Source organism: Carex rostrata, chromosome 1, assembly GCF_964058835.1.
Source record: "Carex rostrata chromosome 1, lpCarRost1.2, whole genome shotgun sequence".
NCBI classification, from domain to species: Eukaryota; Viridiplantae; Streptophyta; class Magnoliopsida; order Poales; family Cyperaceae; genus Carex; species Carex rostrata.
Genome location: NC_135918.1, coordinates 2,090,244 through 2,117,355, shown reverse-complemented (window position 1 = coordinate 2,117,355; position 27,112 = coordinate 2,090,244). Strand labels below are relative to the sequence as shown.

General features: G+C 35.0%; 2 protein-coding genes across 3 annotated transcripts; both read right to left on the bottom strand.

Moving 5' to 3' along the window:
* Positions 1–2,000: 2,000 nt before the first annotated feature.
* LOC144551450 (uncharacterized) lies at positions 2,001–7,356 on the bottom strand. 2 transcript variants are annotated; one of them, XR_013510826.1, is made up of 4 exons: positions 4,956–7,356; positions 3,726–4,033; positions 2,203–3,269; positions 2,001–2,143 (listed from the first exon to the last, which is right to left on the bottom strand). XR_013510826.1 is itself a non-coding variant. In XM_078299410.1 (3 exons), exons 1-3 carry the CDS (start codon positions 6,956–6,958, stop codon positions 2,899–2,901), a joined length of 2,682 nt encoding a protein of 893 aa, XP_078155536.1. In that variant the 5' UTR covers positions 6,959–7,356; the 3' UTR covers positions 2,001–2,898. The 2 variants fall into 2 exon arrangements, 1 of the variants encoding a protein (XP_078155536.1); XM_078299410.1 differs by having other exon boundaries at positions 2,001–3,269.
* An 8,434-nt stretch (positions 7,357–15,790) lies between these two features.
* On the bottom strand, positions 15,791–17,592 carry LOC144551439 (putative xyloglucan 6-xylosyltransferase 5). Its single transcript, XM_078299400.1, has one exon. It carries the CDS (start codon positions 17,344–17,346, stop codon positions 15,985–15,987), a length of 1,362 nt encoding a protein of 453 aa, XP_078155526.1. The 5' UTR covers positions 17,347–17,592; the 3' UTR covers positions 15,791–15,984.
* Between the last annotated feature and the right edge of the window lie 9,520 nt (positions 17,593–27,112).

Genomic DNA, 27,112 nt, shown 5'->3' with positions numbered 1-27,112 from the left:
TTTTACAATTTAGGAAGTTTGCAGTGGCATTTTCTTAATTTCCAGATCCGGGATGACATTTTCACATTTTTACAGTTTTGGAGTGGCATTTTCACAATTTTTCCTAAATATTTTATATATATGTAGGTGCTGGGTCATGTAAGTACAGCGGGATCTGTGCATCTTGAATCAGGTAGAGCGTGACATCAAAATCAAAGCATGCTAAGAATCACCTCGGATTTGGTTTCTCCAAACTACAAACCTTGGTCGGATTGATAACCATAGTTAAGATTTTTACAAAATCAAACAATTAATGCGTGTACAACTTGTCTTCATTCGTAATAATTTTCTTTTGAAATATAGGTTGAGGTCAAACCTATCCAACACATTTCAAATTCTTATATATTAAAATAGAGATTTTTTTCTACTTCATGATTTTTTACATATAAATCATGTACTTTTATTACTAGATCAAAGACAAACTCTTCTTCATCCGTAATAATAAATAGGTTATAGTTCAATTGATGTTATCAACTTCCAATTAGACCGCGATTCTGAATGTTATTGATTTGCGAAATTCAGGCAACTTCTTATTTTGTGAAAATTTATTTTCTTTTTAGATGAAATAAAACAAAATCTTGTAACTTATATATTCATAAAAAATCTCTCATTTAAATATAGAACTAACAATCTTCCACACAAAAAGAATATTACTTTAACAACTAAATCAAAAATAGGTTCTTAATTTTGTTAAAAAAATATCTAGCAGATGGCTATCATTGTTTTAAATTTGTACCATTTGTAGTCAAAATTGGTATTTTAGTTAGCTTTAAAATATAACATGTAGTTACGCAGAGAAGTGTAGTTGAACTAACATTGATAAAATATAAATTTTCTGCTGACCAACTTCTCTTGAAAAATGTAAAAGATATAGGGAAAAATAATTGACAACTTAGTCAAGGAGTTATTTGAATAATATATATGGCACATCATTGTGGTTCTACACTTTCCACTCGTATTAATTTTGTCGAAGAGTTGTCCCTAGCAAAGTTGTGTGCGCTAAAAAAATTTAAAATTGGATGACAAAGTTTGTCTACTGGGCAAATAGTTATGTACGTTTCGGTGTTTCCTGGTATGTTACATGCGCGACAAAAGTATAAGAGAGAAAGAGGTAGATTCATTTACAACAGCAATTTAGATGACACTCGGTGGTTTTGTATTTTGCAAGGAATTTTTTTTTTGACGGGGCAATGATTCAACGCAGTGGGAATCTTTGTTTCTTCTTCCGTTTTTTTTTTTTTTTTTTTTTCAAGAAAAGCCCTTGGGCAACTAGTAGAAAGAACACAGTACAAAAGTGGCAAAAAGTGAGGAGTCCCCTTCTGCTGCCAACATCCACTTAATTAAAAAAAATAATCCAAATCACACTATGAAGTCATTTCAACCTAACATGAATAGTCCAATTTAGTTCATGTTTCACATTGATAATAGCATATTTACCACCGTAAATTTTTGGAGCGAATGGTGAGTCCGAAAGTGCGAATGAAATCACGAATTTGAGTAATGCCTTCGTTTATAATCGTCCCAACCCCAAAAAAAAAACAGCCCATCATTGTCGATTTGCTTGTTGGTCTAGGAAATCAAAATCTAACTGCTCACAACCACATTAATAAAAAATCACTCTAAATCAAGACGTACCTTAATTTATTTTTCTTAGCTATTTAGCCGGTTCTTGGTACTGTTTGTTCGTTTGTTGTTAGAAAGTTATAAACAGTCTGATTTTATTTGTAGAATACAAAGCTCTACGAAGGTGCCGATGCGTAGCTGTTTGATGCCCATAATCAACAATGCTAAAATTTGTTTTGCATTGGATGAACAATATGGAGCTCTCAGAGTAAATTTTCTTTATTACAAGTGTCGGAGGACGTCAAAGCACAACTTATGTTTGTTTAAAAACTTGAGCACCATGTCTAGCATAAATTGAAAACGCATGTTAATTATGAACAAAAAAACATCCAAGAACAAAACATGGAAAAGGTTGATCCGCACTATATTTCCCGTGAGAAAACACAACAGCATCCTCTGGATATAACAAAATATCTACTGGCATTCTTATAGGTATCAGAACTCATATCAGTCCATCCACCAAGTAAATGTCACAAAATACCTACTACTTGACCATTTCCCATGATAAATCCTTTCCCCAAAGTAGTACAACGAAGTAACCTACTAAAAAAACTTTCTGCAATGCGGAAGTTATCCCACTCCCACACCTCAAAAAGAATTCAACCATCCAACGGATGTGGAGATTCGCACAAAAGTATTGCAAGGATATCTGCACATATCGGCTACAAAAACAAGACATCCAAACATGTAAATGCAACAACCTAAAACTCTTTATATCTCAAAGCAAGCTCCAATTAAACATTAAGCTCATATCCACTGTTACTTCCCCTCAGTCGTAAAAACATGCAACTTAAAAAAAAAAAAAAAAAAAGTTGGTCACATTCAATATTTTCTTGTCTGTCAAGTTTTATGAGATTTGGAATCAAAACATTGATATCAACATATCGTCAAGAGCTCCAACCTTATAACCAGGGGCGTAGCCAGGAATCCACGGATAGGCAAAAATTGAAGACTGGGTTGTGCAAAACGGAGACTGGGTTGTGCAAAAATTAATTTTGGAGTAGGCAAAAATGAATTACGGGATAGGCAAAGCCCACATACATATGGGTTTAGACTTAATTTTCAATATCAGGGACTTGATTTTTAAAATCACTGCCTAACCCTGACCCAATGAGGTTCCGCCCCTGCCGTAACATCTGACATCAACACATTTTTTATAAGCTCCTGCAGAACATGCCAAAATACTAACTTGCACGCTTTAAATTGGGGAAATAACAGAAGATACATACTCAAAATTTAATCGGCTGCTTTCTCATAGCTAGCAGCTCTAGCCGCAATCTCCATCCTGCTTTTGAAGATATCTTTCTGGCCCTCATACATCTTCTTCGTGACAGAATCCAGCTTATCCAAATCATCTATCCCAGCCAAGTAACCATACAAAACATCTTCAGTTTCCGTCTCTTTGGTGTTTTTGTCGATTCTGGAGTCAGATCGTGATTTGAGAAAGAGCTCCAACTGATCCTTCCCATGGTTGGATTGGGAAAAATGGACGTGTAGTTTCTCGGCTAATACAAAACCAGAGTACACAGGAGGCAGCTTCACCAATATAATGCTTTGGTCTGACGGTTTTCCAAAGCTAAATTTCGCCTTTCCTTCTCCTAATATACCTGATAATAAAAAAATATAAAAAAAGGACGAAGAAAATTGAAATGAATAATTTTTGCTAGTATGTCAGATGCATATGATAAAGGAGCCCTTGTTAAGATATATGGATGAAATAATAGTAAATGAAAAGGAGCTTTCTAAAAATAAATACTCCATAATGGATGCATTGCAAATAGTGTAATACTTTAATAGACATACCAACATGTGCACTTAACAGAAGCAGGTACAATTTCAGCACACTATGTGATGCATGTGTGATTTTGCTGCATTTATTTCATATTTTATTCTGAGTGACAAAATTTATCTATTTTTAATTACTTCTCACCACGAGTGATTCTTTTTTAGGCCTTCTTTAAGCCAACGTTTTCTAGCATGGAATAATTATGCATCTTTTCCACAGGTGTAAATAGAAAGGCCGAAAAGGCTGTTTATCACAGATTCAAAAATAGATTGATTACCTTTAAGCATGCATTCTATGGCTTCAAGACCGACGACCTTGGACTTTGAGGCCATACTATCAACAGAGCTGTTACATATCACAACAATAGGAGGCCAGAGAATTAGGTCTTGTTTTAGTAACTCAGCTTCATCAGCTGGGCCCAACTGGTAAAGTTTGGACTCGTCAGGTTCCACGCACCAATTCCATCCAAAACTCAGGCAAAGTGCCTTTTGGAGACCTCGGTGGGCTGTCTTCAAGCCTGGATTTTGCGCGTGGAAAGTGTGCATCACCAAATTGTGGATATCTGCAAATTCCTTCGACGAGTGCCTGTTGAATTGAAACAAATAACAAAAAAATGCAATGGAGCCACTTATCAAAATGACAGTTTTAAACTTTAGCACCACATTTTAGGTGGTCTTCTCATAAAGCTTCTATAAATTCAGATGAAGTTTTTAGCAACTAAACTAAGATTTAAAACGCAAGTCCTATCCTTTAAGACCCTCTCTTACATAAAACATATCTAGAGCTAAAATATTGATTCAGCAATAGCACCCAATCAGAATATGCTCTACTACAGTCATTCTTTAAGCAATTCTAAAGCAGGATTATGAAATATATAGCTATATATAATTCAACAACCTACTATATGCACATTGTACAAAAATAAACAACAAACAATACAAAAGAAGGGACCTAAATAAGCATGCTGTACACTGTACTCTAATCCTTTTTAAGAAACTATACAGAAACAGATGACAATTCTAGCTATCTATTTACAAATATCCATTTGAAATACATTTGTTGTAGGAATAAAAGAGAATCCTACAATTCACACCTCTTACAGCACGCCATCTAACCTCAAATCAAGGGCATATTTATATATAACACTTTATTTTATACAGTAAGCGGAACTACTTATAAGGAAGATGATAAATTGGTACCCAACTCGACAACAGTGATAGCCTACATTAAAGCCAATAAAAATTAAAACATAAGGTAGACATTTGCTCCATGATACAGGTAGGTACTGTAGTTGCTTTTTGAAAATCATTTTGTATTCCATCTACTAAAGCCAATGAACTGAACAAGATTATGTCTCATATGTAGAAAATATGACCCTCTGCCACAAACTCAAGTTGTAAACCGCAATATTAACGAACCCACAATGTCTTTCTCTGTTCCACTTTGAAGGCAAACAAATGCAACACTTGAGCAATCTTTTCCATGGAAAATTTAAAAAAGCACAGACCTGCCACAGACATAGCAATGAATTCTTCCTTTCCAAGGCTGAAGTAACTTCCTCTTCTCACAGGCACTGTCATTAATTACCCTCGCATACTTCAGAAACGCCCTCTCCGCTTGCCTTTTAAACTCCTCTGAACCTTCTGGTGGGTCCTTTACAGGAGAACCCATACCAGTGGCATCCTCATCAGACCCTTTGGTGATTCCATAGTTCAGATTTCTACCATTAGGTTTAGGTTTATCTTCACAACCCCTCTTTGGAAACTTACTAGGCTGGGAATTCTTCTTTATGAAATCAGATGGACTCGACCAGAGTCTCTTTTTTACACTGTTGGTTAGCAATTCATTAGGGTCCACCATTGCATTGGGGTCATAGCGCTGACGGTGCATCAGATGTGGCTTTCCAATGGTGACAGTGCATCTGCCTCTGACAGGATAAGACTTGTAATTAATAGCCAGTGGAGATGACAAACGAAGTTCGTCTTGGACCACAACCCTTCTCTGATTATAACAATAATCAGAACCTTCATCTTCAGCATCAGAATTGGCATTGCCAACAGCATTAGCATGAGTATCACAAGCGGAATCAGCATGATCATACATGCCGTCACAGTTATCCACCTGGTGCACATGGTACTTATTCCCTCTCATTTGTAAATAGGACAGTTTAGCACGTGGAGGGCTATAATACACATTACACAAACCCTTTACACTGTCAGAAAAGATAGGATTTTCCATCCTCTCTCTTTGTGAAATGGGAGCACCATCTGTATCGGATTTATATCCATCTCTCTGTGCCAAGGGCCTTTGCATCGATCTTGAAAGACAGCCCAAATCTCTAAGCCTAGAATGATTGAGTGGATCTGTTGAGACCTTCCCTTTCCTTGCATTTCTTGAAGAATGAGCAGCACCTTCAGCCCCGGAATAGTCAGGACTAGGATATGATGCCTTTCTATGCATGCCGTCTCCTACAATGTCATCATACTGGTTATCTACCTGGTTTTCAATTCTCTCTCTTTGTGAAATAGGAGCACCATCTGTATCTGATTCGTATCCATCTCTCTGTGCCAAGGACCATTGCATCGATCTTGGAAGACAGCCCAAATCTCTAAGTCTAGAATGATTGAGTGGGTCTGTTGAGACCTTCCCTTCCATTGCATTTCTTGAAGAATGAGCAGCACCTTCAGCCCCAGAATAGTCAGGACTAGGATATGATGCCTTTCTATGCATGTCGTCTCCTACAACGTCATTGTCATCTACCCAGTACCTCGACTTTCTCCTACTTGACAGGTGAGCAGGTGACTGGGGGACAGTAGCCCTGGGGACATCTTCTTGGGTCATATAGTATAACCTGTTGTGCTGATAAGATGACGAGCCACCTTCAATAATCCTCAAATGTGATGGTTCAGTTGTGCCGGACTGTAGGATTTCACTCTGGCGAAGAACCATAGCTCTTTTTGTACCCCTGTCATTTTCGACATCATATGAGTCCTGAACCTGACGACAGTACTGGTGTGACCCCATGCTGCGGGTCCCACTATTCGGTATGCTCTCCTGCTTCTGTGATACAGATTGGGATCTGCCTGGCCCACAATCCAAGGGCACAGGCTTTCGGCTCACCATGGGTTGAGGTTGTAGCTCTGGACTTAGCTCAGTTTGATGATCTGGATCTGTGTAGCTTGAAACATGGATATTGTGGTGACAGTATCGGCCTTTTGGAACTTTTGGAGAGTGCTTGTACCTTGATTGGTGTTCAGATATCTGGTGGTCCCGCTTTACTCGGCTGCCACACCCCAGTCGCTCTGGCCTGAAATCACTTCTGTCGGGGGATTGCCTGAATTGGTGGTCTCGCAGAGGACTCAGGTTGATCTGGGGCTGTCTCGAGATAGACATGTGATGCCACGTGGCATCACCGCGAGGATCACTGTACTCCGGCGGGATAACTCTGTTGCGGAAGAGGCTGTGACCATACTCTGGCGAAATATTTCTGTTCTCATTTCGATTTCTCATTCCTTATCACTCTTTACCTACTAATTTGGAACAAAAATCGTGGAAAGGAACGATTGAAACCTTTGATTGGAAAGATGGACTAAAGGAGTAGAATGGACTCAGGAGGAAAAGATTGAGAAAGAAACGGAAGAGGCTAACAACGAAAATAAGGACGAAACCCTAACACTGGATCGAGAAAGAGACTGCTCTAAGAACATCGACTGCATAAATAGGATGAAATCCAGATCCAGACCTGAGTATTTGCAAATCCCGCTGGAGAAACTAGAGAAGTAGCCATGAATAAATGCTCACCCGAGAATCCCTCTTACAACTGTTGGTGTATTCTCTCCCGCTGGATCGCACTTAAAAACCTAAAACCCTAAAACCCTAATTGAGAGCTGAAGAACCGATATTTTCCGGCTTCTGTGATTATGGTAAATGGACCGGACCGCTTTAGGCCAAGAGTTACATGCTTGTATTACATTGGTCTACAACGAACAGTACATAATTCGTATCGCCGATATTTTTATTTATATTCAGAAAAAAAAAATTAAATTTAAAAAACTAACCAAACCTCGTCCATTTCGAAAACTATCCAAACCGAAAAAAAAAAATTCCAGTTTCAATACCAATTTCCGAAAAAAAAATTTCCGGTAAATGGATATTAAAACCGGAAAAAAAAATTTCCAGTTTTAAGTTCCAAAAACGGAATAATTTTTTCCGTTTTTAGGATTTTTTTTTTTTTTTAGGAAATTTTTTTTCCATTTTTTTAATATTTTTTTTAAAAATAGATGGAATACTATATAATTTGATTTATTCGAAAGACTACTACAAATAATCTGGATCAATATTTTTCATACCGGATTTTTTATGGCCGTAAGAAAAATTAATATAATATAATATATGTATATGTATATGTATATGTATATATAAAATTACTACATTCTTTTAAGCATGAAAATAGAATATGTCGTAACAAATAAATAAAACTTAATAAAACTTGCTATCCAACTATTTAATATTCACAAATATTACTTTTTCGGATTTCGAACCGCAACCTCTTACAAGAAGAGCTTTGCCAATACCAAAACTTACACATTTATTGTGAATGATACTCCATTTTGTAATGAGGAGAGTTCAAATGTCTCCATTATGCCTCTATTTTTTAAAACATTGATAATTCAAAATTTAAATTATAAATGTTAAAATAAAACCGTTAGATGTGATCTATGTTATTTCTTCTATGTCCTCATAAAAAAATATCACATTTCGATTTTGCTTTTATGTGAATCAATAATTTGAAAAATCAATGTCTAGAAATTATCCATATTAGTACATTTTTACAAGATGTTGATGACAACTAAAATAAAGTTGAAATTTTACAATTTTTTGCACGTACATAAATAAGATGATGTAGATCATATCTAACGGTTTTAATTTGACTTTTGAGTTTTAAATTTTTAGTTATTAAAGTTCTTAAAAATAGAGGCACGACGGAGGCACAAAAAATGGTTGAATCCTCTTCTTGTGTAATTTAACGAAATCATTATTAATGAGAGGTTTTGTAGGCGAAGCTCATGTGACATGTCACATAAAAGTTTGGTAGATCATCTGAGTCAAGTCCCGAATCATTAAATCTAGTTGTTCAAGACGATCACATGTTTAGAAAGACATATATCATAACTCAATTTGTGATTCCTCCACCTTCCAGTTTCCTTTTATTTCTACCTATCTCAGTTTTATACCCTCTCTTCACTTATTTCAAATCTTAATTAATGGTTTTCGGATAATTTATAAAATTGAGGTTATTCTAAATTCTTTGAAAATTAATTCTTCTCATCGATGTGCTTATTCGATCAGAAAAACTCAATTCTCCATTAAACTTCATTGAATTCGTCTCCAATGTAATTTTTTTAAAACCTTCAATAACTTTCATGTTGATCAGAATGCTATTGTTGTGTATCGCTTATTGAAGGTACCGATTGATATTATCAGTCAGCGACTGTAACCAGATTCAATCAGTTGTAATTAGCGATTGTATCAATTAGGGATTATATCGATTAGTTGTGATTGAATTAATCAGGGATTGTAATCAGATTCGATCAGCTGTAATTAATGATTGTATATTTGTATCAATAGGTGATTATATCGATTAGCTACAATCAATCAGAATTATATTGTGATTAGATGCCTTGTATAGCTCAATTTTAGCCTATAATCAATCAAATTATACTTAGTGCAGTGGCACGGGTTCAGTTTTTAAAATAACACCTAAAAAATATTGAGGTGTATTGTAGTTTAATGAAAAAAAATATAATTTCGTATAAACAATCTGTGCAAACAACAAGCAACAAGCAACAAGCAGTGTTAATTCTATCAATCTCTTTTTCTACCAGTATTATTTTCTAGACCACCACTCGTCATCATTAAAGTAGTGAAGCCACTACATCTAGGTTAGTTAATCGAAATCGCATCTCATTCATGCATGTCTAGGTAATCCTAAGATGTAAAATGAAGATTTTCGATTTGGACTGTCTGGTATAATTTACTGGCAAACTTTAAGATGGACAACTTTGAAATTGTAAATCAACAATCAAGATACGGCCAATTTATGGGTACGTTTGAATCGTGCAAGAATAATGATTTTTGAATTAGTGGTTGCAAATAGTGCTAACCCAAGTGGTTTGAAAATAGTGTCAACTCTAAAGCTATTTCTGAGTTAGAGCTATTCTAGTCCAATCCAAACACACCCAATAGAAGTTAAACTGATTTTCTCTAGTACAACGTGGAGGAAGATTTATTTATTTCATGAATTAGTTGTTTTGTTATTTTCATATTTTAGAACTTCTAATTGAAGATAAGATGACTTTAAAATATTCTAAAGTGTATGGTATCAACGACACCCTTTTTTTGTCTAATTAACAAAGATAAGTTATTAGATGATGGATTTCATTATTGCCACCATAAGATCAATGGAGGATTAGTTTTATCTATGATCTTGTGATCTAAATTTGATTAAATACATTGCCCCATTCATGACAGAAAACCAACCTTTTTACCAATATTTTTGTTCTTTTGTATTTTTTTTTGATGCAAATTTTAGGATATCGATGTAAAAGATACTTGTGAATATATATGTTTACTCCATCTCTCTGTTTAGTTAATTTGTATTTTCACAAAAAGGCATAGGGTTCTGTTTTTTTGCTGACTGATCAGTTGCTAAAGCTCTGCCCATATGGGTTCTCTTCAATTTCTGTCTTTCTCACTGTATTATTATTTTTTTTCTTTTTCCCAGCCACCTTTAAAAAAGCACAAATGAACAACATCGAGGGACAAGGAGGGAACCCATTTGTAGAGAGTAAATTTTGATGCGTACAGTGTTTGAATTTTTGATGGACGAAAAGACTCTTGCTCAGCTCGATCCCTGCCCTGTTTTTTCTGCTCAGTTTGATCCCTGCCTTCGCTGTAGGGGCATTTTAGTCCATAAATAATTCAAAACTCTGTACGCACAGAATCTCACGCTGTAAAAATGGGTTCCCGACAAGGACGGGGCAGATATGTAGGCCGTGGATGTGACAGTACTCGTGGCTGAAGTGTCTCTACAAGAGGAATTGGACCAGGGCAAAGGCCGAGGTGTAGGCCGTGAACAAGGTCAAGGAACAGATGGCTTTGGGGTCGACGAGAGGCTTCTCCAGCTAGGCCGTCATATCATATGCAAGGGTACCTCTTGATGCAGCACCAACACCAGCACGGCAGCACCAGTCTTAATTCAGAACCAACCACTTATTTCACCGCAGGAGGGACATAATTACATAAATACGCCGTGATCTTACGTGGGGGAAGTGTAGTTTTAGCTTGATGCAGCGCAGGGGTTGTAAAATCAAAATAGCATTGCACATGATACGTGCGTTGTACGAAGTCAAAAATGCTCCGTTAAAATCTTTGCCCTTAAATTCCTACACATCAGATCAATGTTATCAGAACCGAACCGGACATCAAATCGCTAAAGCTTCGGTTCAACAGTTTACTGGTCAGACCGGTGATTCAACCGGTTTAATTACTAATTTTCTAAAATATATATAACTTATTATCTAAGTGCCAAACTAGTTATATGTTTTATATCTTCTAACAAGAAATAATGAGAATACATATCTGATTAAATAAAACATGCAATTCTAACAAACTCTAACAAAGAGAAACATATCAAGAAAAAAAATTAGAAAACCAACAGCATAATAGAAGTTCAACATTTTAATTATCTGATACACTTGACAGTTGACACATAATATGTTGCAAGTAGCCTCACACGTTTGAAGTAGTCTCATAACACAAAATAAAAGTTTAATATTTCTAATAGCTAAAAAATTTAATCAACAACAAAGTTCAAATGCTAAAACCTAGATATGCATTGTAAATAGCTAAGTAAAATGCCACTCAGTAATTGAAGCACCCTGAGTATATCATTGTTAGGAGCATAGTAACAAATCAATTATTCGGGTTCGATACAGCGAAGTCAAAAATTTGTGATTCGAAAATAATTCAGATATAATTCGAAAATAATACAGAACAAAACTAAGTACTAAATGTGAGAATTTTTTTAATTTTGACATCAAATAACAACTTGAATACAAACTTTTATATACAAAAACAAACACAGAAAAATCAAGTCTACACTTTAAAACCCACAAGAAATATTTAACACTTAAAGTTACCCTTCTATTTTTCAGATTTGGTTGAATTGTTTTAAAAAGATCCACACCATTAATTTCAGATCCAACCGTTGAGATCTTCACTAAGCATGCAATGAAATCTTTTCAAATTGGAGAGGATCCCAACAGGATGCAAAAGGTTTGGGCTTCACATGGTCCAACAGCCCTAGAGACCTAGACTCCTAGAAAAACGCAAATAGCACAGGAATTCAAAATTTCTTTAGATTTCAAGCTAAAGGTGCGGACGATTTTACACGGTTTTGTCCAACGAAATATTATAAGAACTGGCTGATAAAATCCTTTTTCACCGGTCCAATAGCGATACAATGAAGAAGCGATAATTTAATAGAACCGAATTGGACAAGTGACCGGTTCCGGTTTTTTTCGGTCCAACCATCCGGTCCGATCCAGTTCTGATAACACTACATCCAACTGTTCTCAATTTAAGCTCGTTTTGCCTCGTGGCCGCACCAAAATTGAGAATCTGTATCCTCTCCGGTATTGCAGAGGATCACTCTCACTTTACGATTTGAGATTAAATTTCAACCGGTTTGGTATTCGAGCCGCAATAGGGGCAGTATTTTTGAGTTTTGAGATTCGTGCCAAGCTAAAAAGAACGGTTCAGATCTCGTAATTGTAAAAGATTCCCTTGTCAGGTATTGGAGACGATGTGAATTCAATTGAGCACTCAAACATTTTTTTCAGAATTGTATGGTACTATTTTTTTACCGCACAAGTAACGTACGTATTATAATGCACTTTATACTGGTAGGATTATACTATTATGTTAGAGATGTAGTATAATATATAACGTTGATTTTGTTAAATTTGTAAAGAATATTTTTACAAAATATATCTTGTATCAAGAATCACGAGCGATGTGGTTATCCAGCCTATGGTTTGAGAATGTATTAACTAACGAATAAATGTTTCGTAAACGAATCAATATGTGAACACAAATTCTGAAGTCGGACAATCAGATCAGCAAGTGATCTCACTTGCAGTCAGGTAAAAGAGAGGAGGGCCTTCAAGGGAAGGAGATTTAACAGTCAAATAAATGATAATCAATAAATGAAAACACAGGATTTACATAAAAAATAATGTGTACATGAAAACACAGGATTAGAATTTACACAACAAATGAATTACAAAGATACCACTATTGGATTATCCATCAATGATAAAAGGCAATGTTATTAGAACCGGACCGGACATCGATCCGGTAAACCTTCGGATTAACGGTTTACTGGTCGAACCGTCGGGTCAACCGGTTCGATTGCTGGTTTTTTTAAATACTTACATGTATATGAATATATAGTGATTATTATAAAATATAATATGTTTGGATAGCATTTGTGAAAACTCGCACATATATATATTCAATAATATAATATAAGATCAATCTTTCTTTTAATTTAGCATCTAAATAAAATAATAATACTTATTTATTAAAAATAACTGAAATGTTTTCTTTATTGGAAATAATATAACAACTCAAATAATTTTTGATAACTTTCAAGAGGTATTTACGTATTTTATAAGAACAATAAATTATATTCTTAATGAAAATTTGATGGCTTTGACAAAAGTTAATCGTAAAATAGGATGAATGATAAAATAATAACAATTTTATTTTGAAAAAAATAAACATAAGATATAGTTTCTATATTATGCATAATTGATTCCTTCTTTAATTTCCAAAATCTTTAAGGTCTTGTATGTAAATATTATAAATAATTGATTCCTTCTTTGGTTTCCCATGTGATCAAGTACGGCCACTGAATTCATTTGAAATCTGAACCAATCACTTCATAGTATGACCTGTTACTCTCTCTCTTTCTTTTTTCTCATTACGCGTGAAAAAGCTTACCAAGTTTAAAACCGGATTATTTTCTATGATTGGTTCGCGGTTTTCGAACAAAAACCGGTTAATTAAGTTTGTTTTTCCGGTTCAACTGCAGAGGTGATATTTCATACGAACCGAACCGGACAGTTGCCTGGATCTGGTTTTTTCCGGTCCAGCTCTGATAACACTGATTAAAAGGTGAGAGTTTGATTTGACCATAAAAGGGGCAAATCATTTTACAAATTGAGAAAAATAAAGAAATGTTCATGCGAGAGAACAATAAATGCAATTGTTGGATGCATTAATGTAGTTGCAGCTGATTTGGAACTGCAAGGTTTTCCACGTTGTTTGTCAGATTTGAATTTATGTACAATTGCATTTGCATCAAAAGCTGGGTCCAAATCAAATCTGGTGTGAATTTATGTAAGGTTATATTAACAAAATCAGAGGCCAAGGATAAGTCGGGCTGAAGCCCATATTGCAATAATGTAGTCCGACTGGTATAAAAAAATGACCCCTGCTTCAGGAGTGCAGAAAGCGAGCTTGGGATGGTATTACCATACAAGCCCATATTTATGTGGATATATTATGATTCTAAAACATATAAACAATTGCTAATGAGCTTTCCTTCATCAATTGATACTGTGTTGTTGTTTCATTTTACCACAAAATAACAATATTGTATGACACGTCCCACACCATTCAGTTCCAACAGAAGCATCTATAATAATTTAATAATATAACAATCCATTAACTTAATGAAAAGAATCAAGAACTTTTTAAGCACAAAAATATAGAAAAAATAAAATCAGATCTTAATGGAGAAATTACAAGGACATATAAAATAACAGAAGCTTTTTGTCAGACAAAATTATACTAGAAATAAAAATTAAATCATGCCATTCTGTCAGCTCAGGTTTAATAAAATCGAAAGGCCCAATCAAATCGAACTGGGTTGACAGATATAACAATATGACATATCACAATCATATACTCATAAATTGACAGTAGGGGATGAGTTATTGATTCATCAGGAACACTTGCGAAACCCAGGATCTGATATTTGTCAACCAAAAACCAGATCCAGGCAACTGAAAACCAGGATCTGATATTTGTCAACTCATAAATTGACAGTTGCCTGGATCTGATATTTGGTTGACAAAATTGATCCATAATAACCTTCTTTAATTAAATTGTAAACTTTTCCTTCATTAATACAATTTGTTAGTGGGCATTTTGTCCGCTGACCTTAAAAACAAAAAATTCTCCATTACATGCTCAAGGAGCAGCAAAGAATAAGGAAAAGGAACAGCTTGGTTGCTTTTGAAAAAAGTAAGAACAAGATAAACATATGTGATATTTAATATGTTAGAATGACAAACTTATCCAGCTACTTCGAATGTGAAATGTTATTTGTTTTGCAGGGATATGTTATATTGATGTTTTGCAAAGCTCGCATAATAAAATTCTCTCCCTACCCCAGCGCACCATATACACACATTTTTAATTGTCAATTGATATTATCCCTCCTGCATGCCTGTGTACAAGGCTACTCCACCACGGGGGGTGACCTTATTTCATGTGATTCAAATCTGACATCTTCATATATTCCCTCAAGAAAGAGGCAGGGTGGGTACAAAGTTTTAAATATTTAGTAAACTTAGCATCGGTCAAATATAGCAAAATATTTGATGCTGCCAAATGGCAAGGAATGAGACAATTCTCTACATTTGAGCTGAAATACCATTTGCCTCATCTCACATTAAATAACAAGAATCATACCTTTGTATTATAAACAGTGAGAGGTGGATCCCATGAAGAAACAGCAACCTCTTTGCTCTTTGTAACGATATAGCCTATTTCTCAGCACAACTGCACATGTTGTAAGTCTAAACCTGACAGGTATCTATACATAACCTGTTCAGTTAAACTAGACTTCAACTCTCATCCATTTGAACATAAAGATAATGCATATCAGCAGTTTCCTTGTCCTGGCAAAACTAAGAATAGATAAGAAAAATCACGTTTAACAAGAACTATGTTACAGTAACTTAAATTTTTACTTTTCTGACGCAACTTCAATTTTCAGTTCACTACAGAAAATTTTGGTAAGGTATAAAAGGATATCTTGATAAATAAAGAAACTTGATTATAAAAATGGAAGCATGACAACTATTTAGTAGCACACATCCCTTCTAGAAGGTCACACTCAAAATTTAAAAAACCAAAATAAAAGAACTAACTCAATTTCTCCCCTAGATATGCTTAAAGAAAATGGAAGGAGCACTTTACCCAGACTTTATATCTTCGAACAAAAAAAATCTTAACATTAAATAATTATCATTCAAGAACAACCCTTAGCCCAGCAAATTGCAACAAAACACATTTATCCTAACTTTTTCCTTTTTTTTTTCTTTTTAAAATCATCCCGTAGGTTATCCATCCTATTACACGAACGAATTTAATGACATTATGATAAAAAACAGCCTGACCTATCCCATAACTATCCTGGCCGCCATGTCAAGCTTCTCCTTCACCTGAAGCGGGTCTGCAGTCTGATCCTGGACCCGCTTAATCTTCGGGCTCAACAACCCTTTATGTGCAAACCCATATAATCTTAAGACCTGATTATCACCAAAATTAAAAGCCCTCTCCATGCTATTGAGACACCTCTCTACCGGGTAATCACCATAGGATCCACAAGGCTTGCACCCAACAAAGTGGGTCACAAACGGCCACCTCTCATCTCCCAGTCCTGGGTGATGCTTCTCCATCATCTCCTCGTACTTGTCAACCAACCCAGACCAAAACCCATGAAGGTAATATGAATTCTCAACATACACCTTACTCAACCATTTATCTTGTTGGGAAATTAAAAGGTAGATTAGAGCTGATTGGTCGTCAGCCTCAAATGCAGGGCGTCCTTTCAAGTTCGCCGTTAAAATCTTACCAGCTAATTCTCTGACAATCCCTTTCGGGCCCATGGGGGCCCACGCATCAAGAAGGTCGAGCGACCACTGGCAGTTCCTAAGAAGGAAGCTGCCTGTGTTTAAAGCAATCCATGAGTGCTGCTCAAATAACAGATCAGGATAGCCATGAATAATTAGATTGTGATTTTCATATTTTTGGAGGGGCAATTCAAATGCCATGTCAGTAAATAGTGCATCACTGTCCATCCACCAGATCCACTCAATTTCAGGGTGGGACAACATAAGCCGTCTGAGTAACGGGAGCTTCGCCCAGTAGCCCGCTAACTCCTTGTCAAGATGCGCCATGTTGTAGAGAATCTCAATCCCATGGAGGCGGCAGTAGTCGATTTTGTTTTTCGTGGATTTTAAAAGGTAGTGGTCGCCAATGGCATTGTCACAGGGGTTTGGAGGTGACCCAGTAACAAGAAGGATCCGCGGCTTACTTGATATCTGATTAGGGAAATTAGGGTTTTGAGATAACCAGGCTTGGCGTTGTTGATTCCAGTCGGAGATTGTTGGCCCCAGCGAGTAATTTATGGCCTCAACTGCTTCTGTGTAAGTCCAATTGTGAGAAGTAGAGTTACCAAAGTACAAGAATTTCAGCGGGTCTTCAAGTTCGGGCTCGGAGTCGGTGCGGATCTCACGAAGAATCCGGTCAATGTCCTCGACGACGTGTTGATCGTCGGATTCGGGTGTGGAACCAGTTAGGTTGCCCACTCCAATCGTGCCACGCAGCACCAGAAGTGTGACGAATCCGCAAAGGACGGTAATCTTGACATTGTTGAAGGTTTTCTGGATCTGGCGGCCGCGAGGAACCCGAGATCGGGTGGTGGGTAGACCAGAACGGGTCGAGCCCGGCTTGAACACCATACCTTCGTGCCCCATTGGAGAAGAAAGGTATGGAAGGGAGTCGGTGGTAGGTGGGAATGGAAGGTGGAACGTACCTCTCTCTCTTGTGCTTGTTCGCTTTCTCCTACCTTCTTCTTCTGAGTGTTATTTATTAATAATTTTGTTTCCTTTAGGACCTTTTTTCCTTTGGGGATCTTTTGTTTGAAACTTCGAATGGAGATGTGGAATCGAGTTTGGAAGCAATCTGGAGAGAGAAAGGGAAAAAAGAGAGGATGAACACGACGACCGATGTCTTTGACAGAGGAATCAGACAAGATAGACTCACGTGGCAGAATATGTGCTCTGCGGCAACTAAGAAAACACAAACCGTATGATGAATCAATGACTAATGGGGAGCCCAGAGCACGAAACAACAGACGGTGGTAGTCCAACCGGGAGTTATGTGTGTCTAACGTGTCAGTGATATGGGCATAGCCGCATAATGTATTGCAACAGACGCTGCCACAGAGAGTTTGAAGTTTGCAGATGGAGGATTACATCGGACGAGGAGTCCGTATCCCCCCAGGTACCTGAGGTGCAATTAATAAAAATGGACGGTTCAGATTAATTACATCTAGGCTAAACTCAATCCGGTAGGCGGTAGGTGTTGAGGTTAAGGGGACCTGCTTTAAGTTTCGTGCCAAGTGAAATGAATGGTCCATATTCACCACTTGCACCTCAGGTACCTGGGGTGATGCGGATTCTCGGACGAGTTGGATTGTTCAGCCTCAACGAACTTCTTGACAAATATTAACGAATCTGAACTGTCTTTTATGCAGTAGTTGCACAAATCTACGGTTCAGATTTAGAGATAGGGTTGAGGGCTCGAGGTGCCTGAGGTTATGTGAAGTCAGTTGGACCGTATATGGCTAAGGGCTTCATGTCAAAAAAAAAAAAAAGTTGGACCTTATAAATGAGACGAGAAAATTGAGCCCATATTTTATATAAAACGATTCTGTGAGTAAATAGTGATCATGTTTATGTAGATCTGCATGACAGATTTGAACAGCGGAATTTGTGGAGAAGTCAGTAATTGTATTTTATTTTATTATATAGTTAATTTTAATCTAGTAGGTTTATTTGAGTTACCGTTAGGTCGTCGAGGGCACCACGTCTACAGTCTACTACAGGTAAACGCTTAGACTGTAGCCCAATTGTAGAAACACCTCTAACTCTATCACACCCAGTAGATACGAGATACGGTGAAAACATAAAAAACTGATGTGTAAGTGTAACTGACACATCGTGTGTGGATCCCAACAGCACATGAGTAACAGTGTAAGACGCCAAGACAGGCAGCACAGTATAAATAGTAGAGAGAATTTAGCCCGACATTTTTATTTTTATCCAATTAACAAAATATTTTAATAATAATAACCATGATTTAGAAATAATTTTAAAAATACCCAAACGGTGAAATTTTTTCACAGCTTGGAATTTAAATTCCAAACCGTGGAAAAATTTCACGGTTAAAAAAAAAGAATTATTTTTTATTTTTTTGTATTGAAATATTAGAAATGTTGAATATATTTTTTTGAAAATAAATGGAATATAATATAATTTAATTTACTAGAAAGATTGTAACAAATAACCCGGATCAACATTTTTCAGGCTAGATTTTTTGTGGCTGTAAGAAAAATTAATATATTTCATTATGTGTTATTGTAAAAAAATAAAAATGCTTGGATTCTGAGTTATTGGTCCCGATTCAAAAGTCACTTCTAGGTAATACAGAAAATATTATCATCCTTCTAGTACATTTAATTTATAAAAAATTGTATCTGTTTTGAAAATTCTTTTTGAATAACAATCATTAAGTTTTTATTTTTTTTTTCAAAAATAGATACAACTTTTATAAATTAAATGTACTAGAAGGATGACAATATTTTATGTATTACCTAGAAGTGACTTTTGAACCGGGATCAATAACTCAGAATCCAAGCATTTTTATTTTTTTACAATAATACATAATGAAATATATTAATTTTTATTACAGCCGCGAAAAATCCGGCCTGAAAAATGTTGATCCGGGTTATTTGTTATAGTCTTTCTAATAAATCAAATTATATTGTATTCCATCTATTTTCAAAGAAATATATTCAACATTTTTAATATTTCAATACAAAAAATAAAAAAATAAAAAAATAAATTCTGTTTTGTAAAAAATTAATATATTTTGTTATGTGTTATTGTAAATAAAATAAAAATGCTTAGATTCTGAGTTATTGATACCGGTTCAAAAGTCACTTCTAGGTAATACAAAAAATATTGTCATCCTTCTAGTACATTTAATTTCTAAAAAGTTGTATCTATTTTTGAAAAAAATAAAAACTTTAAGTTATTTAATGATTGTTATTCAAAAAGAATTCTCAAAATAGATACAACTTTTTATAAATTAAATGTACTAGAAGGATAATATTTTCTGTATTATCTAAAATTGACTTTTGAATCGGGATCAATAACTCATAATCCAAGCATTTTTATTTTTTTTACAATAACACATAATAAAATATATTAATTTTTCTTACAACTGCGAAAAATTCAGCCTGAAAAATGTTGATCCGGGTTATTTGTTACAGTATTTCTAATAAATCAAATTATATTGTATTCCATCTATTTCCAAAGAAATATATTAAACATTTCTAATATTTCAATACAAAAAATAAAAAATAAATAAATAATTATGTTTTAAAAAAAAAATTGGAACCATGAAATTTTTTCACAGTTTGAAATTTAAATTCCAAGCCGTGAAAAAATTCCACGGTTTGGATATTTTTAAAACTATTCCTAAACCATGGTTATTATTATTAAAATATTATGTTAATTGGATAAAAATAAAAATGTCGGGAATTTAGCTATTGTTTGTTAATATGATAATATGAAAATGAAAATCAAGAAGAAGCCACTGCCCGATTTTAAAAAAAAAAATCAATAAGAACGTGATTTGAAATTGTATATGCTTAGAATTAAAAAGTTCGCATACAACACGAACTAAAAGTTGGTTTGCATTTATTGTATTTAAATAAAGTTTATAAATCTGCAAATTAGTCACACAAAAGTGCATGAACAATTGATGTGTTTTCGCCGACAATTAATGTGCATGAACAAAAAATGTAGTTTGCAATTCATTTTTCAATATAGAGTACTTTGCCTTTTCATTTCACTATCACTAAATTTTAAAAAAGTTCATGTTGGATTTTATTTTTCTTTTATTCCATCTTCCTTTCTCTAAATTTCTTCTTATTATTTTTAATAGTTATTACATTTGTACATCCACCGTAGAGTTAATTCTCAAAACCCTGAAAAACATTTAATAAGTTGCGGTTAACAAAATGAAAATATAACTTCTATTTTTATTCATACACACAAAAAAATTTAAAAAGTTGAATTTAGTAGAGCAAAGAATCGAATTCTCGAAAGATGGCCAATTTCTCTAGGTCAATTCTTTGCTACTTTGTTTGCATATTATAAACTCTATAGTGATATATTACATTACCAACAAATATTTTATCATAAAAATTAGTCTTTGATTAACTAATAAAGGCACACGAACTCTTATGTTGAAAGTCATGGGTTCGAAATATGAATTAAAGAAAACATTTATTATAATAACATGGATATAAAATTTGAAGACTTGATCTCCATTTATTTTTCAAAAAAAAAAAAACAAACAAATTCAAACTTTCTAATGAAAATGCTATCACTAAAAAACACAACACATGAGGGTCCCGTTACAAGAAATGTGAGTATCACGTGATGTAACTTGTGTATTATGTAATCTTTCTATCAAATGATGTGTTTTTTTTAAATAACACAGCATGACACAATCACATTATATTGAAGAGAGTGAGGTTATGGTACTTTGCAATTAATGCATGGATCGTTTTGTGCATTGGATTTATATCTTCGTCTTTAAAGTTTAAATAGTCAATCCAAACCGTTCAACATTATTATCATATAAAAATATACCTGGAGACCAAATTTTATATTTTTTTCGAATTTATTTTACTAATTCGTGAGACAATTAGAAAACCACTTCATCTAAAAATTTTTGATCATCCAAAAATAGTACCTACCAAGAAAATAGTAAAAAAGTTTCAAAAAATATAAAATTTAGTCTCCAAATATTTTTTCATATGATAATAATGTTGAGCGGTTCGGATGGACTATTTAAACTTTAAAGATGATAATATGAATTCAATGTACAAAACAATCCGTGCGTTACAAAATACCATAGCCTCACCCTACTGAAGAAACAATTGCAAACCAAAGATGAAAAGTGTGCATCCTACACTGGGGTAGGAGGAGGCACAGTTACAAAAATTCAGATCGAGTGCAATACCTGACTAGGTACAATGAGATCTGAGCAATCAATTTTGATCTGATACGAATTTTAAAATACACCTCTATTATCTACAGTAGACACCAAATTCTTTTTGGCTCGACTGGGAGTATAGTATTAAGTACGGCACCGGAGAGGATTCAACTCTAGTCGCACCGTGTGCGAATTGGGGATCAATGTGTGGAAAGGATTATAGAGGCTGAATCAAATCTAAACTGTTCGGGCAAAGATTTAACACCTGTACTACATTATGTTTTCTTTGAGTATAAAATGGTGGAAAAAGAACTGTCTCATGTTGCATATCTAAAACAATTACAGAAAATCACAAGAGTCCTCCCCCAGGGGCCAGGGGGAATTCGCATCCTCTGAGATATCTCATATTTTGCGTGACCTTTTGGAAAATCTCAACCGTTGAAACACATTCTGCATGAATCTCAAAGCTCAAATAATACTGGCCCCTACGGCATCCCCGAATAGGCACCGGACACGACGGTCATGCAAAATATGAGATATCTAAAGAGGACACGCACTCCTCAGCCTTGACGTGGTAATGACAAGCCGCCTTGATTGGATCACCGGCGGAAATATGGGCTGTTGATGATTAATGGCCCTGTTCGGCAAATGCAAAATAGAAGAATTGAGTGAAATTAGACCTCTATTACTACCGAATAGACATGAAATTGATTGAATTAGAAAGAGTAGAATAGGGCACTCTTCCCCACTTTTTAATTCCACGCAAATTCTGAAATTAGATTTTGGATAAGAATTAAACCAGGCTCTTTTACTCTTATTTGATTCATTTTCTACTGAAATGGCACCCTCTTTTTTTTTTCAATTCTTTCATTTTCTTTTATAGTGCACGTTGTTGGTCCTAAAGGCACTTAGAGAGGGGAATAGGATATTTTTAAACTTTTAATCAAAGTTATAAGTCTCTAATGTGTCTTAGAGTTATTCTCGGTGAAAACACAAATAACTTGGTCCTAGACTAAAATAAAAAGTAATAAAGTAAAAAGTAGAGTTTAGAGACACTTGACACAAGAGTTGTTTACGGAGTTCGGTACTAACGCCTACGTCTCCAGGACCCGCAACCTTCGAGATGACGCACCTTTCTTTACCCAATGAGAAATGAAGTACAAGGTGGAACCAGTGAACCCTTACAATATTCTAGAAAGTCACACAGCCTGATCACAGAATTGGCTCAGGATTACTAAAGGCTCAAGGATAACAAAGCGAGCAACTAAGGCTCAGAAGTAAAATGTTGATCTCGCAGGATCACTCTAAGAGTTTGTGTATTGATTGAATAAACTTGAGATTGATTGTGAATATTGAAGTTGAAGTGCACAAGCAATAACGACTTTCTCTAAATCTGGGAATTTGTAATATTGAAGTTGGGGGCGGCTAGAGTGATTCTCCAAACCTTAGTATTGCTTCTATTATAGAGAGCTGATAATAATAAGGTAATTTGACTCTACCGTTATAACGGTAGGTCAACTTACGCTGGTTTGGATTGCCGGAAACCCTAATGGTAGATTTTATGTATAACGTTAGGCGACCGTTATAATGGTCCCCATAACGGATTCCCCATAACGAAAATCCTCTGGAACCCTGATCGTTCGGTGACGGTTCTAACCGATTTAATCCGTCACATGCTGGTAGATGATTTATTTATTTCGTTACAACGGTCCCTGGACTATTGTAACGGCAAGCCTCACTTAATTCATTCTCAAACTTATTTTACTAATTTTACATATTAATTATCATAATCTTGAGATGATGCTTCTGCTGTCCAATATCTTGTACTTCATGACTACATTCTTGATGTTGTATAGCAGTTTATGAATTCATCTATGAACCTGCACAATGTCTCAAGAAGAAAAAAAACATAAAATGCAATTTATGTATTATGGCACCAGCCAACACACCTCCAGGAGAGAAAAAATCTTCTCCTCCATTGTTCTCAACCTTATTTCCGGCAATTCTTCGAGAAAACAACACAGATCAAAGGTTAGAAAAGTACTATACTTAATTTTCTCTTTTAAATGAGATCGGTAGACAATTCAATTAATTTCTAAGTTGATTTTGAAAATTTCTCACTGGACCTTTGAAAATTTCTCACTCAGGTACACTAATACAGCCTTTTAGATTATTTTTTTTTAGGAAAATTTCTTGCTTGTTGGTACTATTAATGCGAAATTTAAAATTATTTCTATGAAATTTGTAATTGTTACTAGAAGGTAAAATAATTGTTTTTATGAAATTATAGCTTCCAGGTTTCATGAAATTTGTAATAGCTTCTCTGAATCACTGGAAGCTATAATTGTTTCTATGAAATTATGCTGCAACGTCGTATCGACTTTCGACGTTTATTTTGGTTTTATTTTAAAAGAAAAATTGAAAACTTATGATAGCCACTAGTACAAACCACTGTACCAGTTCATCGATTCATTGGTTCAAATTATCTCTCATTTACTCTTTGTGCTTATACCAAGTTAAAATACATCGTACCAATGATATATTACCAATTTTGAGTCGTTAATGCGGAACTGGCACTGGTATTAGTTGGTACACAGTGTGTTTGGCTTACTGGTATATTGTTATATAGTGGGTCTTAGGGATTGATTAGAAATTTAAAATGGAATTAGTGAGCCCTTGATGCCTTGGGACAAGACATTGATTTCATTTTAGTTCAAACATAATTGGTTGTTAAACAAATCAAGCACAATTTCTGAATTTTGTCCACTTAAACAAATCAAGCAAGTAGTATCACCATATTATAAACCACCTCTTGTACCAGTGCTCAACAAATGCAAACATTCTACTTTATTTCTGCCAATGTGTCCCTTTCACATAGTAAACACATGGAACGAGACCACCAGTCAACATCAGAAGCAAACAAGTAAACAAAAACAATAGCTACAAAGTTTTTGAAACTAAGATACAAGCGTACTGCTCATAGTCATCTTTTCAAGGAGCCGGATGCGGGTCGTACTGGTATTGATTATTGGATAGATTACAGTCAAGGGTGAAGGGTATGGAGTTGAGATCCAGTGAAGTAACCCAAATTTTGGATTTTGGATCCGGACCATCCAATTCTAATATGTGATAATTCATCCGAAGTGGAGTGCACACATTCCAAGTAACGAATCCGAATTGCGAAGTGATCTCAAATGATGAATTCGAATCAGACGGTCCTGATCCAAAACTCAAAAGTTGGATTACTTTAGAGGATCCGAACCCCATTATAGGTTACATGTTACTTTATCATCTAAAAATAAACCATCACCAAAAGTAAGCAATTAGGGGTGAAAACGGAGCGGATAATGCTGATACCATATCCGCGTCCTTCGGATAATGAGCGGATACGAATACGGATACGGATAGTAAACGGATATCAAAATTCAAAACCAAATCCGCCTTAAACGGATACGGATACAGAACGGATAGTCCACGGATACGGATTCGAATACAGATATAAGACAAATAATTATCGGATAATTGAGTCATGTAAACTTTAAAATACATTACTAATTTACGTTCAAATTTAATTTAATTAGTTATTTGAATTAAGCTGCAATGGTCACGTTCAAATTTAATTCAATTAGACTACTCATGTTATAGGGCTTTTCTTTATTATATTAATAAATTTGATATAATGAAAAGTCTCTTTATAAGCCTTTGGAATGAGAATCTGGTCCGGCCCAATTCCTTTTAGAATATAACAGAAAGTCAAGTGTCCGGATATGTGTGGAGTTAGTCCCACAAGGGACAGATCAGAGCTAAAGGTGTTGTATATAAGTCCTTAGCGCAAGTAACGTTCAAACAGCGAAGAGCGTTCAGAGTTATAATGGGTACACCTAGCTAAGCGGATAAGCTGAGAGTTAAAAATATCGGGCCCGCTCTGATAAATGTATAAACGGATATAAGCGGATATCCGCTCCGTTTACAGTTGAACGGAATTATCCGTATCCGAATCCGGGTGTATTCTTAATATCTATTAATTATCCGGATCCTTATCCGGGAATATCCGGATCCGTTTAATTCGGATTCGGATAATTAACGGATACGGAGCGGATTCGGAACGGATAATCCGGCTCCGTTTTCACCCCTATAAGCAATGCATCAACTAGCCCACATAATAATGAATTGAAAATTTAAAAACATGGATAAAAAATAACTTAAAGCAACTAGTAGTTCCATATTACTTTGTCATAAACAAACATTTCAGACATGAAGTAGACTTTGTAAAATGTTTAGATTTAAAATGGCCCTTATAATTGCAACATAAATTAGCCGTTTTTATTGGATCCTACTCTAAGTTGGAAATTCATTGACAATGAATTAATTTGACAACTTTAATCATCACAAAAAAATAACTTATAATTTTAAAAATCCGAAAGGAAAAAAAATATTCTGTACTTTATACATATTCCTAAATTATATGCACAAAGAGTCTGGCTAGAGTGGAAAAAGTGGCAGGAAGAGCCGACTCTGTCACAGAATGGCACGGTCACAGCATGGAATGGCATGACATGCGTGTTGGTTACGTGCCATGACTCGCGTGTCCCGTGCCGTGACCATTAGCATGACGTGACCATCTTTCGAAAACTTAGCACGGCACGTCACGTCACGCAAAAGATCTAGTTACGACATGACACGTGGTTACGCGAGTCATGTGTAATTAGGACTGTTAGATCTTGACTAAATGGTGAATTTTAAATAAACTAACATAAATTATAATTAAATGGTAATGCGAGCCACGTTTGGTCACGGAACGTTGTAGACACGACATGATTCACGTGACATGACCATTCGTGTGCTGTGACCATCCCTTGATATTTTGGTCACGGCACGTGAAAAATTAACTTAGTCACGGCATAGTACAGCATGGTTATGATTCGTTGTTTCAATCATATTTAGTGCTATGCATAAAATCTCATCACTAATGCATAGCACTTTGCCCGGACTATGCATAAAAATACGATGAAATTTAAATTTCACCGTTCATCAAATGAATTGAATTTTGCAATGATAATTTGATATAACATTAAATAATATTTAAACTCATAAAATTGACAAACAATCAATCTATAAGAACAAATAATTTTTCTATAGTTTTTATATATATATATATTTTTTAATTTTGACATAATTTGAACAAATATTTTTAATGCTGTCAAGATAAGCTATCGCCAAAAAAATTCACAAATTAAATTATATATGTGTATCTCAAAAACTAAAACTGCTGCAACTTACGGTGCACAATTTTAATAAATATACAATACATATTAATATTTGTTTTTTTTTTCTAATAATGCAAATAGAATATCAAAATGCTGATACTACATAAACCAAATAAAATTCATAAATATCATAAATAACTCCGAAATAATTCGTGAATAGTGTGGATATAATTTAAATTTT